At 42.2% G+C, this 17791-nt stretch overlaps 1 protein-coding gene and 1 pseudogene across 1 annotated transcript in view; both read left to right on the top strand.

Moving 5' to 3' along the window:
• Nucleotides 1-17791, top strand: part of PTPN11 (protein tyrosine phosphatase non-receptor type 11) — a 151744-nt gene that overhangs the window by 106299 nt on the left and 27654 nt on the right. The window contains exon 15 of the mRNA XM_073625934.1: nucleotides 249-350. Within this exon, the coding sequence (XP_073482035.1) occupies nucleotides 249-318 (70 nt within the window). The 3' untranslated portion in view covers nucleotides 319-350. The remainder of the gene's footprint in view (nucleotides 1-248; nucleotides 351-17791) is intronic.
• LOC141125098 (5S ribosomal RNA) lies at nucleotides 15950-16069 on the top strand (annotated as a pseudogene).

The raw sequence follows: 17791 nt of genomic DNA, 5'->3' as shown, positions 1-17791 counted from the left end.
TATTTTAACAGTACCCTAGACAAAAAAGATCGACTGCAAGTGTATTTTTTAATTATTCCTGGAGTTCAGCATTAAAGACTGTTATGACAGTTTAGATAAAGTCTATAAAAGGGTGAGCATGTTTTAAGGGTAAATTCTAAACTGGTAGAAACGTTATCAGGTGACGAATACAACAGAGTGATGAAGCATAATGCAGCTCTGGAGTTATTTGAATACCGGTGTCTGAATATTTGTCTGTTATGTTACAGAATGAGAGAAGATTCTGGTAGAGTGTATGAAAATGTGGGCCTCATACAGCAGCAGAAAAGCTTCAGATGAACTGAAATATGATGTCTCCACCACATAGACTGGTAATATATGGTGCTTACAATCCATTGCTCAACGATGTGTTATTCTTATTTTGATAAAATGTTACTTAATAAAGAAATACTTGAGACCCCTTTCACACTGGCAGCGCACGACCGCTAGCGGAACACTTTTTTACCAAACAAATAGTAAAAAGTCCTGCTTATCAGGCACTTTGGAAGTGCTGCCCATTCATTGCAATGGGCAGGGCGTTTTGGGAGCACTATTTACAGCACTCCCAAACCGGCCCAAAGATGCTGCTTGCAGGACTTTTTGTAACTTCCCGCAAGCGCACTGCCCCAGTGTGAAAAGACACACTACAATGAATGGGAGGTGCTTTTCAGAGGCTATTTCTAGCGCTAAAGCGCCTGAAAACCGCCTCATTGTGAAAGTAGCCTTACTTACTATGAAAAAAAATGTTAGCCAGGCTATCTTTCAATCTTGCCATGCCAGAATTACACCAATCTTTATAAAGGCCCGTGAAGTGTATTTTACAATAAATGCAACTGCCATTAACACATGGAATAACATTTCAGGGAAGCCATGGTTTACCATATTGAAATTACAATTACATTTGCATGCAAAGCTGATGTGAAATTATCAAAATGATAATTCTGTTTAAAAAGTAAATTCTGATTTCAGCTCTGTAGCGCTAAAAGCCAAGGTTCACTTATCATATAGTTCTCTTACACCCCCCTCAGGTTTCTGCAGTGGAGAAGGTGATGCCTAACTAGCATCTGGAGCGATCAAACCAATTACTTTTTAGGATCCACTTGCACACCTTGTTCCACAATAGTATGCTCTGATGAAGGTGGGACCTTTCGAAACCTGAAGAGCTTTGGAATTTTTTTTTATGACATAAGAGTCTGAATAAGACTGAATCTCGACTTTATGTTCTGCGTTTTTGGCAGTTTCCTCTTTGCATGATCTTTTTTTTTTTAAGATATTTTTATTGATTTTAATACAAACCAGTTGTACAAAAAAACAAGCACAACAAACAGTCACCAAATAAATCACGGTTAAGCATTGGTATACCCTGTCAAGTATATTGCCTATATGTGGGGGGAGGAGAAAAACAAACAGATAGCTAATGGTAATTCGATTTGAGGTTGACTACATAAGTATATACACAACCAGTTATTGATGAATAGGAGTATAAGTAATTCACATATATAGTGCATTTCCTGGCACGACCTGTGAGTGGTACAGATTGAGCATAAATTATATAGAGAGGGTCATGGGGCTAGCTAGCCACCTGTCCCATATTTTATGGAACATTTTTTTTCGTTTCCTGATTTCAAAGGTAAGTCTATGCAACGGTATGACATCATTAATTTTAGCCATAGAGATTTCAAAGGTGTTTGTATACCTTTCCAGGAAAGCAGTATAGTCTTTCTAACATAAAAATAAAGGATACGTAATAGTCTCTTAGCCTGTGCTGGTATCTGTAAATCACCAAAGACCCCCAATAAGCCATTCTTAGGGTGAATAATATTGGGGAGTCCTAGGGCAGAGGAAATGAAAGAACCCACCTCCCTCCAAAAGTCTTGAACCACCGGACAAGTCCAGAAGCAATGTAGGAAATCAGCATCTCTCCCACAGCCCCGGAAACATCCAGCAGTGGGCTTCAACCCCATCCTACACAGCTTAGCTGTGGTAAGATGAGATTGGTGGAAAATTTTGATCTGTATAACCCGGTCCTTAGATGAGATAACAGTGTTTTTGTATGTGTCACTAAATTCAGTCCAGTCTTCCTCCGTAAGTGAAATGTCCATGCCCGCCCATTTTTCCTCTTTGCATGTTCATAAACAATAAAAGGCTGCACTAGGTTCATGCTGCAAAATCTATTTGAAAGGGAAACTATGTTTATGAACTGTTTGACCATGCAGAAATGTTGTTTGAATATAAACTAAAATGCACTTTTTATTGCTTGATAGAAAAATAGCTCCACTCTTACACACTAGATTTGTGTGGAAATCTCAGCAGAATGCTGAATGCAGAAGGTGGCCAGCCTCTCTGTAACATCTGCATTCATTTAGCATCTCGTGTTTGTATCGGTTGTTACTGCGGCAGTCTTTCAGAGGGCTCTGCTGCAGGCAGAGACTGGCATTAATGGACAAAGCGAGATACAAAGTATAGAGACTGGTTTTCTTTGTAATATGGTTTATATTCTATTTAAGGCAACACACAAATTCACTCCTTAAGGTAACACACAATTTCAAAAGAAGGTACTCTGGTGCAGTAATATGTATGTGAAGCAGCTCTAGGTACCTGCTTTTAATCTGAATGTTGGTTTCATTGGTTTAGTCTGAAGAAAGGATTACAGTAATGAAAGTAAAGGCTTAAAGCTGAGCTCCGGACACAAATTTTTGAGGCTCTGTATTTATTAATGTATCATTACATCCTTTTTTTTAAATACAAGCAGTATAGGTATCTAAATTTGACTTGGTATTGGCCACTTGCAATCCCTGTACAGCAGAAATCAGACTGGGTGAATGAGAATTGGCAGAATGAACCAAACAGGTAGGTGTGTGTGTGTGTGTGTGTGTGTGTGTGTGTGTGTGTGTGTGTGTGTGTGTGTGTGCGGTATGAAGACGCGTGCTGAAAAAGTAGAATGACAGAGGTGAACACCTTTAGTCTGCTGCTTTTCTCTCACTGTCTAGTAATAGGCTGAGCAGGGACAAGACCTGTAAGAATTACTGAACTGCATCAGTGGAAAATCAGATCTCTTGCCCTTCCAGACAGGGCTGTGCTGTGTGGCAGAGCTGTGTAAATATCAGGACTGGATGGACACAAATAGAGATCCTTTGGCAGGTAAAATGCATCCCCTTTTATGAGTATTGATCTGTGTATTTTAACTTTTTGTCTGGAGTACAGCTTTAATGCCACCATTCAAAAAACACTAAATATATCACAGGAAGATTAAAAAAATAGAAAAGCAGAGCTGGTGCTTGTATTTCCCTCCTTCATTTACAGCATATTGATAAAATGTATGAGCTGCCAGATTAGAGCTTAGGCAGATCTGCTATCTGCCTGTGCTATGCCTCAAGGGCATCAGTGGATTGTATGGAAATTCATGATTATGGTCAGATACTGCCTTTAAAGCGGGGTTCCACCCAAATTTTGAACAATATCTGTATGTATTCTCTTCCTTGCCTAGATGCTGACATGCCATTTAAAAAAATTTAAATCACCGTAATTACCTTTTATTTTTCTATTCTTCTTTGCACTTCCTGGTTCTCCTCCCGTGGGAGTAGGCGTGTTTCTAGCCTCTCCCAGACTCCTGGGAGCTAGTCTCAGGCTTCCCAGGATGCCACTGAGCATGTGCGGGAATGAGCGGTGAATGCTGGGAGCACAGCATTCACCACATCCAGGAAATAAATGCTTGTGGGCTTCAAATGCCCACAATGAAGATGGAAACTACCTGCAGTGAATAATATAAGTTATTCTTTCCGACGAAATCTGACACAGGCAGACATATTACACACAATATGTGAGTATGTAATGCTGAGAAGAAAAGTTTGTGAATGAACTAAAAAAAAAAAAAACGATAGATAGGTGGACCCCCGCTTTAGGCATGCACCTTCTCCTTGTTAACCTACTTCTTTTGTAAATTACCTAGTAGTAGGGTTCGACCGATATAGTTTTTTTCTGTGCCGATACGATACCGATACTTCGGCCACCTCTCAGGCCAATAGCTGATATTGTCTGCCGATATTCTGTATGTTAAAGTGTAAAAATAGTTTTTGTTTTTTTTTTTTTTTTTTTTTTTTACTACTGTTATTGCTGTCACAAGGAATGTAAACATCCATTGTGACAGTAATAGGGAGTGACAGGTACTCCTTTATGGAGGGATTGGGGGTCTACAAGACCCCAAACCCCTCCTCTGCACTTGAAAGTATTCAAAAGATCTGCATTTTTGAATATAATATTTATAGTATTGATAATATAATGCTTTATATTTTTTAAAACTGACACCTTTAAAATGCCAGTAATCCAGAAAGTGATGTCATGACATCGCTTCCGGGTTACTAGATCCAAGACGCGAACAAAGCATCGGGTCTTTGGCCAGCTGGCGGATGTGCAGGGTGGTTGCTCAGGATTCCCGGTGGGACGGGAAAGCCCGGGTGAGCGGCGGGAGGAAGGGGATGTCCCGTCCCGCTGCTTGTAATAACAGCCGAGCAGCTGCTGAGCCGTATCGGTTGTTATTACAATAAAGCCAACCGTCCGCTCTAAAGAACGGTAACAGGGTGATGCATGCAGCTGCATGCATCACCCCGGTAAAACCCCTTGTAGCAATAATGATTATATCGGGTACGTTTGTGTGCCCGATACTTCAAAAAAAGTGAATATCGGCCCCACCGATAATCGGTGGATCCCTTCCTAGTAGTATATAAGGCAGGCATGTCCAAAGTCCGGCCCGCGTTCCGGTTCGATGTGGCCCCCACTTGGAATTTACATATATATCCATCTGTGGCACCCAAGCTCGAGCGTGTTGTTTTTTTGCTGTGAATATATCTATCTTCTTTAGCTGAACAAATCCCTGAGCACCGCGCTCATTGTTAGGATGAGCCGGGTGTGTGGCTGGGCGTGTTCAGAAGTCTATGTGCCCGAGCCTCTATGAAGCTGACAGCGCGCAGAGCCAATCGCAGGCACTGTGACTATTCCCGATCTCTGCATCTGTGGACTGCAGATGCAGAGATTGGGGAAATGTCACAGTGCCTGTGATTGGCGGTGGCGCTGCGAGCTGTCAGCTTCCTTGTGGGCTCAGGCACATTGACTTCTGAACACGCCCAACCACACACACCCCGGGCCGGCTCATCCTAACAATGAGCGGCGGAGCTCGGGGATTTGTTCAGCTAAAGAAGATGGATATATTCACAGCAAAAAAAACATAACATCTGGGGGCCACAGATGGATATACTTGGGGGGGCCACAGATGGATATATATGTAAATTCCAAGTGGGGGCCACATCAAACCAGAATGCGGTTCCTTTCAGTCAGTGAGAGGCACTGGTGGATTAGGCTGGCTGAAGGAAAGATTATCATTTAAAAAAAAATAACAGAAAACACCTGCGCTCAGCCTTACAGTGAGAGGTGCTGGTGGATTTGGCTGGCTAAAGAAAAGATTATTATTTTAAAAAATAACAAACGCTCAAGCTCATCCTTACCCCAAGAGGAGCTTGGGGATTGGTCAGAGGCTAAAGAAGAGAGGGAGATAGATATAGATATATATAGTACTCTTATGGTATATCATGAGACTCATTATATCCTATTACTGGCAGTGCACGCATTTAAGTGTCCCCTGAATATTCTTCACTTTGTGTGAAAGCTGAAAGACATTCCCCCTTCATGAACCAGAAGAATGGGCAATTTATGATGCTATATCCATGGAATATAAATTCACTAAAAAGTGGGCTGTTCTGGTAATAGAAACATTGTCTCAGTGTTAAAAAAGCACCTTAGTACCTGCAGCTGACTTTCCTTCTTTTTTTTTTTTTCTTTCCAAGGATTCTGCAGACAGAAAAAATTATATTCTCTTAAAGGCTCTTTGCTCTTGCAGGCCTAGCTGTACAGCCAGATGTTGCAACAATTTGTCAAACAAAACCAAATGTACTGTGGAAATGAACGATCAACAGGATCCTGGTGTGTGAGGAGGAGAAGCCGGTAACATCTTGTTACCGTGGTTTGTTGACATTCTGTGACCGGCTGTGATTGGACACAGCTGGTCACGTGGTAAAGAGCCAATTTTATTGGCTCTTTACTGCGATCGGGGTTGGGCAGTGTCAGGGTGATAAGTCTCGTCCCCGATCGCTGCTCTGCGCGCGCCCTAGGGGCACGCACGAGCGCCGTGCACGTGGACAGTACGTGTGACCGGCTGTGATTGGACACAGCCGGTTACGTGGTAAAGAGACATATTTTTTTATTGGCTCTTTACACGGATCTGGGATGGGCTGTGTCCGCGGGACACGCCTCATCCCCGCTCGCTGCGCTGCGGGCCCCCGGGGGCCCGCAGGAGCAGCGAGAAGCCGAGGACATCATATGACGCCCACCCAAGATGGGAGATCCCATCTGTGGACATCATTTGACTATGGCCCAGTATTGAAGTGGTTAATATATACGGATCTTTCTTTTTTAATTGTATTTTATACCGCTTTTATCCATTCTCTATCAGTTGGTGGGTTTACTGCTAGCCATTTTCTTGCTATTAATTTCCGCGCTAGAAACAGACACCTAATTACTGCATTTTGTCTAATATTTACTACACCCTCTTCCCTTGTATACCCCAAAATGCATATTATGGGGTCCAATGCAAGGTCTACTTCAAAAGTCCTTTTTATGGTGCCCATAACCTCCCCCCAATATCTGTGTAACTTTGGACACCTCCATATCATATGGATATCTCCATTCAATCCCCCACATCGTGGGCATTTAGCATCTGGCCTCCGCCAAAACAAAAATAACGTTCTGGAGAATATAGTATGTTCTGTGAAGTAGCAGCAAATGCAGAGTTCTTTGTGATGAGGATAGTGATACCAATGGGCCAACTTCTAGTATATACCTCCACTGCTCCTCCGTTGCATCACTCAAATCCTCCACCCATCATCTTCTACAGGGAAGTTCTTCTTTTGCATCTATCGCCACTTCACATATCCTTCCATAGGTTCCCAATATCAGTCACTCTACGGAGTACAGTAATCCCACTCCATTCTAATGGCTTTTCTTTAAATTATTTGTCCAGTGCATGTCTAATTTGTAAATATTTATAGAAAGACTGTCTCTGTAGTCCATATTTCTCACAAAGTTCCTGAAATGACTTAAGGGTTGTCTATTTGTACAATTGAACCAATCGCACCAAACCACATCTCTCCCATTCCTTACTCTCTATATTTTCAACTTCCTGTAGATTTTTATTATCGCATATGGGCGAGAATTCAGTATAACCCTGATATCCCAACATCTCCTTAACTTTTTAATCAACTCAGATGTAGGGGAAGTTTCCAACGACTTAGCTTCCAGAGCCTCCATTAATGTGTTATGATTTGTACCTAAGAGCATAGTTTTCCTATTCAACTCCTCTCCCTCCAGAAGATTACCCCTTTTGTTTTTCGGCAGTTGCAATACCCGTAATTTTATCCTAGGTTTCAACTACCTTTTGAAACTGTTGCTTTGGTATCCAGAGTGGCGAGTTGTGATTTTATATATATATATATATATATATATATATATATATAGTGATATATGAGTTTTGGCATCCAGATCATCTTTATCAGATTACATCTTTCTACCAATGACAAAGGTAATCGGCACCACATTTAAATCTTTCTATTAACGGAGCTAAGTTATTACTAATCTAGTGTTTAGGATTTATATCTGTATATTCCCAGGTATTTCATTTTATTGACTATTTCCATCTGTGGAACCCCAACAGGCAAGGAGGTTTCTATAGGGTCTACTGGTAGGGGCATTTATTTTTTCCAGTTTATATTTAGACCGGAAATACGTCCAAAATCTTTTATCGCATCCATCGCTGCACTTAAAGTGTAGGTAAACCCCCCTATCGTTTTCAGCCAAGGAAGCTGCCATCTTTGCCTCTGTATAAAGTGGAGTTCCACACAAAAATGGAACTTCCGCTTTTCGGAACCCTCCCCCCTTCCGGTGTCACATTTGGCACCTTTCAGGGGGGGAGGGGGGTGCAGATACCTGTCTAAGACAAGTATTTGTACCCACTTCTGGGCATAGACTCCCGCAGGAGTCTACGCCTCTTCCCATCCCCGCACGCTGTCTGCTGGGACACACATGGGTCCCAGAGACAGCAGGGACAATTCGGATTGTGCAGCGCGACTCGCTCATGCGCAGTAGGGAACCAAGAAGTGAAGCCGCAAGGCTTCATTTCCTGATTCCCTTACCGAAGGTGGCGGCGGCAGCACCCGAGAGCCGAGGGAGAGATCGGCTTTGGGTGCCGACATCGTGGGAGCCCTAGACATGTAAGTGTCCTTATTTTAAAAGTCAGCAGCTGCAGTATTTGTAGCTGCTGACTTTAAAAAAAAAAAAAAATTAGGCGGACCGCCGCATGTGATCAGTTTAGACACCAGCCATTGCATGGTTTGACAGTTTGGTTGAGAGCACAACCAATGGGTGTGTTACATTTCCAGCACGTCCCGGTAATTAAACTTTTATGGATGGGTTTACTTCCGTTTTAAAGAGGATTGATTATCCCCCAAAAGTAAGTCATCTGCGTACAATGCTATTCTTTCCTCTCTCCTTGGATATTTACCGACGATCTGATAGCTAAAGCCAGTGGTTCCATTTCCAGAGGGAAGAGCAGGGGCGATAGAGGACACCCCTGCCTCATCCCCCCGGGTCAACGGAAATCTTTCTGAGCACTCATTATTTATTTTAACTTTCTCTTTAGGTTCCCCATATAGAAATTTCATCCATTTAACAAACTCTGGACCAAACCGAAAGGCTGCCAGAACCTGCCATTAAGTAGTGCCAATCCAGGCTATCAAAAACCTTAGCTGCATCCAATGACAGTATGGCTCTTAATCCCATGTTATTTGTCAGGACTTGCAGGTTTAAGTATACCCGTCTTATATTTATACTAGTTGCCCTTTTCGGTATAAATCCTGATTGATCGGGATGCACACATTTTTGTATTATCTTCTTTAACCTAGAGGCCAGTATCTGCGCAAGGATTTTAACATCTGTGCCCAGCAAGGATATCGGCCTGTAGGAAGAAGGATTAAGTGGGTCCTTCCTTTGGTAGAACTATAAAAGTAGATTCCATCATTGATGCTGGTAGCCTACCCTCTTTCGTTGCTCCATTAAATACCTTCACCAGATCAGGCATCAATACCTCTCCATATGTTTTATATATATCTGCCAGCAAACCACCTGGCCCAGGAGCCTTCTGATTCGCCAACGCTGCTACTATCTGTCAAAGTTCTTCCAGAACTATGGGGGCATCCAACATCTCCCTATCCTCATCGGAGAGGTGTGGAATCTCCAAGCCTTGAAATAAACTCCACATCTGCCCCTCTACTTCTTGGCACTGGGTTCTATACAATGTTTTATAACAATCTTTAAATTCATCTATAATTTCAGGTGTATATGCAGTAACCCTTCCTTCTCTTGTCCTAATTGCTAGTATAACCTTGGTAGATTTATAAACCATAAACGTTTACTGTACAAAATAGGGTCCGTTGGCATGGACCATAGGGTGAGTACCTGGATTGAAAACTGGCTACAAGGGCGAGTTCAGAGGGTGGTGATAAATGGGGAGTACTCAGAATGGTCAGGGGTGGGTAGTGGGGTTCCCCAGGGTTCTGTGCTGGGACCAATCCTATTTAATTTGTTTATAAACGATCTGGAGGATGGGATAAACAGTTCAATCTCTGTATTTGCAGACGATACTAAGCTAAGTAGGGCAAGAACTTCTCCGCAGGATGTGGAAACCTTGCAAAAAGACCTGAACAAATTAATGGGGTGGGCGACTACATGGCAAATGAGGTTCAATGTAGAAAAATGTAAAATAATGCATTTGGGTGGCAAAAATATGAATGCAATCTATACACTGGGGGGAGAACCTCTGGGGGAATCTAGGATGGAAAAGGACCTGGGGGTCCTAGTAGATGATAGGCTCAGCAATGGCATGCAATGCCAAGCTGCTGCTAATAAGGCAAACAGAATATTGGCATGTATTAAAAGGGGGATCAACTCCAGAGATAAAACGATAATTCTCCCGCTCTTCAAGACTCTGGTCCGGCCGCACCTGGAGTATGCTGTCCAGTTCTGGGCACCAGTCCTCAGGAAGGATGTACTGGAAATGGAGCGAGTACAAAGAAGGGCAACAAAGCTAATAAAGGGTCTGGAGGATCTTAGTTATGAGGAAAGGTTGCGAGCATTGAACTTATTCTCTCTGGAGAAGAGACGCTTGAGAGGGGATATGATTTCAATTTACAAATACTGTACTGGTGACCCCACAATAGGGATAAAACTTTTTCGCAGAAGAGAGTTTAATAAGACTCGGGGCCACTCATTACAATTAGAAGAAAAGAGGTTTAACCTTAAACTACGTAGAGGGTTCTTTACTGTAAGAGCGGTAAGGATGTGGAATTCCCTTCCACAGGCGGTAGTCTCAGCGGGGAGCATTGATAGCTTCAAGAAACTATTAGATAATCACCTGAATGACCGCAACATACAGGGATATGTAAGGTAATACTGACACATAACCACACACATAGGTTGGACTTGATGGACGTGTGTCTTTTTTCAACCTCACCTACTATGTAACTATGTAACTATGTAAGATTTATTGTTTTTACCAGTAGGGCCAGTAAATTTCCTATACTCTCCATCTTCAAAAGAGTTTTGTCTCTGAAACAACTGCTTATTTTCCACTTTTATCAGGAGTATTTGTTTATATTTCTGTTGTTCATTTACCCAGTCATCTAGCGCCTCGTCAGATGATACTTCTATATATTTTCTTTCTGCCTCCATAACACTTTGCATAGCAGTCACCTCCTGCTCTCTGGTTTGCTTCTTTTATTTTCGCCACCTGCTGTCTCAGTATACCCCTGAGGAGGGCCTTAAGGGAGTCCCAGACCACCCCCAAAGGTGCCTTGTCAGAATTCATTTCTGTATACTCCTGATTTAGCTGATACTATTCCCTTCGGGTCCCCCACCAGTTCCAACCAAAAAGTTTTTATTTTCCACTGCCTTTTTGTAATCTTCTCCTTGACATATTGTTGGCACCAATGGCAAATGGTCTGAAAGCCCCCTGGACATATATTTAATATTCTTGATATAAGCTAACATGTCTTCGCTACCTAGAGCCAAATCAATCCTCAAAAGTGTATAAGTCTTTGAAAAACACAAATATTGTTGTTCCGTCGGGTTCCTTAATCTCCATATATCTTTCAAACCTATTTCATTTACTAGCTGGTAAAACATTCTATCAGATCCTTGATCATGGAGCCTTCCTAATGGATACCTATCCATTTTCCCACCCACTACTGCATTAAAGTCTCCCTCCACCAAAACTGGGACATTGGGTTTATCAGAGATAATTGATATCAACTTACCGTATATATTACTTCAAATTTTAATGGAGGCGGGATGTATATATTTTAGCTAAGATGCATCCCATATATTCAAAAGTACAATAAAGAAAAATATATCGGCCATTATCATCTATGACAGCCTGTCTGCAAGAGAACGCAACCCCAGCACCAGTCAAAATGCTCAAGCCCCTTGAATATGATGTGTGCACTGAGTGGTACTGGGTTTGAAAATTCCTTTGTTTTAAATACCAAGTTGTTTCTTTTGTCAAATGCGTCTCCTGCAGACAGAGTACCACAGCTTTATACATGTTTATAGTGGAAAAGACTGCTTTTCTCTTTATTGGATCACCCAGCCCTCGGATATTCCAAGAGCATATATTCATAAATTGCATCTTCAAAATCAAAAGTTAAAATCATATTAAACATATGCGGCCACCCGCCGCTCTCCCGCACCCTCCGCCGCTTACTGGAGCCGTCGGTAGCGGCGGAGGCGATCGGGACCTGTCACTTCCTGGGTATGGAGATGAGTGAGGCTAAGATGGCCCCCACCTGTCTCCATACCATAGGAGGGCGGAAGCGACGTCATAACGTCAGCTCCGCCCATTTGTCTTAAAGGCATATTTTTTTTTGTCATTTTTTCAAAAGACAATTTATTTATTTTTTTTGCATTTTAGTGTAAATATGAGATCTGAGGACTTTTTGACCCCAGATCTCATATTTAAGAGGACCTGTCATGCTTTTTTCTATTACAAGGGATGTTTACATTCTTTGTAATAGGAATAAAAGTGATCCAAATTAAAAAAAAAAAAAACAGTGAAAAATAAATAAAATAAGGAAAAAAAAAAAAGCAGAAGCCAACACATACGTGAGCAGCGCCTGCATATGAAAACGGTGGTCAAACCACACGTGAGGTATCGCCGCGACCGGTAGAGCGAGAGCAATAATTCTAGCCCTAGACCTCCTCTGTAACGCAAAACATGCAACCTGTAGAATTTTTTAAACGTCGCCTATGGAGATTTATTAGGGTAAAAGTTTGACGTCATTTCACGAGCGGGCGCAATTTTGAAGCGTGACATGTTGGGTATCAATTTACTTGGCGTAACATATTTCACAATATAAAAAAAATTGGGCTAACTTTACTGTTGTCTTATTTTTTTTATTCAAAAAAGTGAATTTTTTCAAAAAAAAAGTGCGCTTATAAGACCGCTGCACAAATACGGTGCAGAAAAAAAGTATTGCATTGACTGCCATTTTATTCTCTAGAGTGTTAGAAAAAAAACAATATATAATGTGTGGGGGTTCTAAGTGATTTTCTAGCAAAAAAAAACCTGTTTTAAACATGTAAACACCTAAAATCAAAAACGAGGCTAGTCCTTAAGTGGTTAATATCCTTTTACCTAAATTCATTATCCTTATTTATCTCAATGTGTATTTTATATAATGTGTACTTTGTGTATCAGTGACATCTTTACATACAAATTCCTTTTTCCATAGTAGTGAATTTATTTTTTCATAACCCAAAAAACTCTATAAACAACCAAAAAAAATAATCCTTTCTCCCTCTCATCTGGCCATTCCTCGGCCAACGAGCAGGAAAACAGTAAAAAAAAAAAAAAAAAACCCATGTAAAAATATTCTCTCATTTTCCACACCTGGGCCATATGTGATAAATGTGATATCTAACCTTTCTCTTCCCTGCCTATTTCCCTTTACCTTCCTTATAGTACCCAGAAACTTTAAAATCAAAAAAAGTTTCTGACAAATCCCGTGTAAAAAAATTTCTTTGGCAAAAAACAAAGGGAAAAAAAAAACCTGTAGCTTTCCACTCCCACTCATTTCTATTTTCTATAGGAGAAAACGTTATTTTCAATCTAATCCACTACTTGGTTTCAACACCTTTCCTGTTCATGTAAGTTTCATAATAATTATTCCGCAATTTCCATTCACTTTTTATTTCAGCCACGCCAGTGCTTTTTTTTAATGTATTGAAGAAAAGTACCTCACCAAAAGCAGTTATGCGCAACTGCGCCGGATATAACATGGCGTATGTCATTTTCAAGTGTTGCAGTCTCTTTTTAATCTCCATAAACCTAGCCCCTTTCTTCTGTAATTCCGGAGAAAAATATGGATATATTGAAATTTTAGTTACATTATAGATAAACTCTTTTTTTCTCTCTTGCCTTTTGTAATATATTGCCCTTATCCTTAAAAAAAAAGAACATTTCTTTTTCATACATCATGGGACACAGAGTTAGGCTAATATTCATTTCCTGCTGGGTTATAATTCATCTCCAGGTGAATGGAAACTGGTAGACCAAAGGTCTTTAGACAGGAAGTTATCCCCTATATAATCCCTCCCATACAGGAAGTACTTCAGTTTTTTTTTACCAGTGTCTGCAAGGTGGATGGCACGGTTGTTTGAGCTCTCTGAGCTCCAGGTCTCTAGTCCCACAAACGGTTCTCAAAGGAATCAAGGGATTGACCAATCGGATCTATTTGACATGCTAGATAAATGGTACCCGAGCCTCACAAAGAAGACTCAAGATCCTGCGAGGTTTTGCCTGTAATGCGGCCTCCGGGCGCTGGACCCTGCGAAGTGGAATACTGGACACCACAGCGCGAAAGCATTCCTGGAGGGTGCTGTACAGATCCAAGGGAGTGGACCCTAAACGTGAAAAGGGTATCCAGTCCTTGAAGGTCCTCAAGCGACAGGAACCCACCGTGAAGGGTCAAGATTGGGCTCTTAGTTTCTAAGCTGCCCTGTGCCTGAATGGGTAAGTGAAACCCCTTTCTCTTATCGTACATCACGGGACACAGAGCCATAGTAGTTACTATGTGGGTTATAGGCCACCTTCATGTGATGGACACTGGCACGCCCTAAGATAAAAAGTGCACTCCCTCTATAACCCCTCCCACTATTGGGAGTATCTCAGTTTTTTCGCCAGTGTCTAAGGTGTTGGTCACGAGTAAAGATGTGTTGTGCTGAGCTCCACTGGAGTAATCCTTGCTGGGGCTAGCCATGCAGCCGGATCCATTCAAAGTGTCTTTTAGGCCGAATTGAATGGTACCCGGGCTTCCTGTCCGAAGAAACAAGGTCTTGCCTGTAAACGCCTCTCTTTTTAGAGAGCTGGACCCTGGGATCCAGTACTTTTTGGTAGTAAGGCTATTGCTATTACAGGTCCAGGAATGTGGGTTTCCTCCAGGATCCCCAGCTCCTGAAGGTATAACAGAACCCACCGTGAAGGGTGAAGTTTGGGTCTGTTGATTTTACCACAGAAAATCCTGCGGCGGGAAAGGTAAGTGGAGTTTTTCTAAGAAATTTTTGAATTTTCTTATGAATGTCTCCTTTAAATAAGTAAATGTTGTCATGCTTATGTGTCACCACTGGGAGCTGTATAGAGCATATACCTTCTCACGCTTCCTCAGAGAGCTCACGATGTGGCCGGAGCAGCAGCTTCCATCTCCTCCAGCCAGCAGCAGACCTCCGCTAAGTCTGGGGGGGTTTTCCTCCCCACCAGATTCCCCCCACCCGTGCCATTTGCTACCCCTCTTCAAGAGGAAGAAGCTCTAAAAAAAGAAAAAAAAACGATTGGCACACCGCACTACACAGCAGCTTCCAGGCTCTCCTCACTATTTTCTCCCCTTTCTGTTGAGAAACCAGTTTTAACAGGTGTTTAAGGTTATCCTGCTCAGCAGGTCCAGGAGGCAGCTTTATGTTTGCAATAGTTGCTATGACAGATTGCACTTTCGCTAAGCACCGTGCAAGAAGCTCCTGGCTAGTCTTCCCTTTTGCGGTAAGACCGCTATCTGGGGATATTTTGGATAAATCCAAAGAATTTCTAGCAAAAGAAAGATACCCCTTTTGCCTTTTAAATGAAGGACTAATTGTGTTTTTTATTTCAAAGTTCCTTCTTCTGTGCCAGGGGCATCAGCCTCCAGGCAGTCACGCCGGCCTCCGCCGTCAGGTTCAAAGGGTAATCCTCAGGGTTAACCCCAGGAACGAAAGAGTTCTTGAGGGAGGAGGGCCTACAAGATACTGTAGCCTCCTTATGAGGAGGTACCCGCGCTTGCTCAATAGGGGAGTATTCTTCTACAGTTCTCAGGGATCTGGCAAAAGGAATGTCAAGACGAATGGGGGACTTCCTCAATAGCTCCAACGTACAAACCGTTTTTCTCAGATCAAGAGATTAGGATTTGGTTAAATCCAAATGGACTTTATAGATCTCAAAAATCTAAAATTCAATTGCTGAATATAATCTCCCCCTTTTTGCATGTAGAATGCATATCTCTATATGCCTATTTCCTCGCTCACTAGTAATATTTTCTTTCAAAGTAGAAAATCTTCTTTTTCAGTGTGTAGCTCTGCTTTCCAATCCAGCTGCTACACCTCAAGTACAAGGTTCTGGCTCCTTTTCTAGCCAGATTGAGGGCCCAAGGTACAACGATTATGGTTTACCTAGTTGATCTGTTTTTGTTAGACCAGTCGGTAGCCCGCTTAGACCAAAAGTATGGTCACCACATGTGTGTCTGACTCCAAAGCCTACGGCCACATCACCCTGGTAAGTGCTCAATTTCGTCTGATCCTGGAGGCTAAGCAGGGTCGGGCCTGGTTAGTACCCGGATGAAAGACCACCTGGAAATACCAGGTGCTGTAGGCTGAGTGCGCCGGAGCCTCAGTTTATGGTTAACATCCAAAAATCTGCGAAGGGGAACAACCTTATTTCAGTTACCTGGGAAATAGTATCAACATATGCCAACCTTTTTTTGTTTAGGTTGGGGGACAGTCCTGAAAGAGGCAGCTGTCCAGGAGAGGTGGCCTAGATCAGAAATGGCCTTGCCCATTAACATTTTAAAAATTCAGGCAGAACGCTTGGTTCTGAGGCCTAAACTTTCAGTTTAAGGTATTGTCCTGCTAGGAGTCGATCCGTTTATGCCACAGCAATGGCCTATATTAATCACCAAGGGGGCATAAGAAGTTGTGCGGCCCAGAGAAAGGTGAAGCTTATCCTATCTTGGAAAGAAAACAATGTACTTTGCCTAACGGCAGTTTTCATTCTAGGAGTAGAAAATTGGCAGACGGACTACTTGAGTCGCCAGCAGTTTTTCCTGGGAGATTGGTTCCTTTACCCCGATCTTCCTTTCAATATGTCAAGGATAGGGAATCCCAGACATAGATCTGTTTGCGTCCAGGATCAACAAATAAGATTGACAACTTTGTGAAGAACAAAGGATACGCTAGCATGTGGAACAGATGTCTTGCTAATCCTGTGAAATCGGTTCTCACTATTTGTGCATTCCCCCCTATTCTGCCTGCATCCACAACTTCTTCACAGGATCAAGCAGGAAGGGAAGTCGTTGATTCTTGTAACCCCAGCGGGGTCCAGGAAATCTCGGTATGCAGAGATCATAGAGATGGCAGTAGGGAACCCATGGACCCTACCTTCGTGGGCAGACCTTCTCTCGCAGAGTCTGAAGTTCCATCCTACTTTACAAACGATAAATGTAACGGTTTGGCTATTGAGGCCCACACTCTGAAGAAGCGTGGGCTGTCAGGTTCGGTAGTTTTTCTACCTTGGTTTATGCAGAGCCAGCCTCCATGGTTATATATTATGGAGTCTGGGAAACATATGTCTCCTGGTGTGAAACCAGGAGCTGCCCCAAGGAAATAAGTCTAGGTAGAGTCCTTGGTTTTTTTCTGCACATGGAGTGAGAAATAAAGCTGGCCTTGAGTGCTTTCTAAGGACAGGTCTCGGCCTTATCGATATTATTTCAACGACCACTTGCTTCGCATTCTTTGGTCCATAACTTTATTCAGGGGGTAACGCAACTTAATCTCTGGTTAAGTAACCCCTGAATCCTTGGGACTTGAATTTAGTTTTGTCGGCCTTACAAAACAGACTTTTTTGGGATGATACGACATATTCCCTTGGTGCTTTTTTGACAAGGAAACTATTTTTTCTGGTAACCATATCTGCTGCAAGAAAGGGTATCAGTATTGGCTGCTCTTTCTTGTAAAGAGCCATATTTTTGTTCACAAGGATGAGGTAGTATTGCGTCCTCATCCTAACTTTTTACCAAAGGCAGTATCAGGTTTTTATCTAAACCAGGATATTGTTCTACCGTCCTTTTTCCAGAACCCTGTTCTTTGGAAAAAAAAATCACTACATTTTTTTGATGTGGTGAGAGAAGCCAATGTCTACTTAAAGGCGATTGCTCAGATTCGAAAAACGGATGTTTTTATTCGTGTTGCCTGAAAATCCTAAAGGAGGACAGGCAGCATTGAAATCTACTATTCTAAATGGATTCAACAAGTAATCGCTTTGCTACAAAACTGAGATCCTCCCAATAGTGGGAGGGGTTATATAGGGAGTGCACTTTTT

This window comes from Aquarana catesbeiana, linkage group LG01, assembly GCF_042186555.1.
Source record: "Aquarana catesbeiana isolate 2022-GZ linkage group LG01, ASM4218655v1, whole genome shotgun sequence".
NCBI classification, from domain to species: domain Eukaryota; kingdom Metazoa; phylum Chordata; class Amphibia; order Anura; family Ranidae; genus Aquarana; species Aquarana catesbeiana.
Note: the sequence above shows the minus strand (reverse complement) of the source record. Positions and strands in the feature narration are given on the sequence as shown.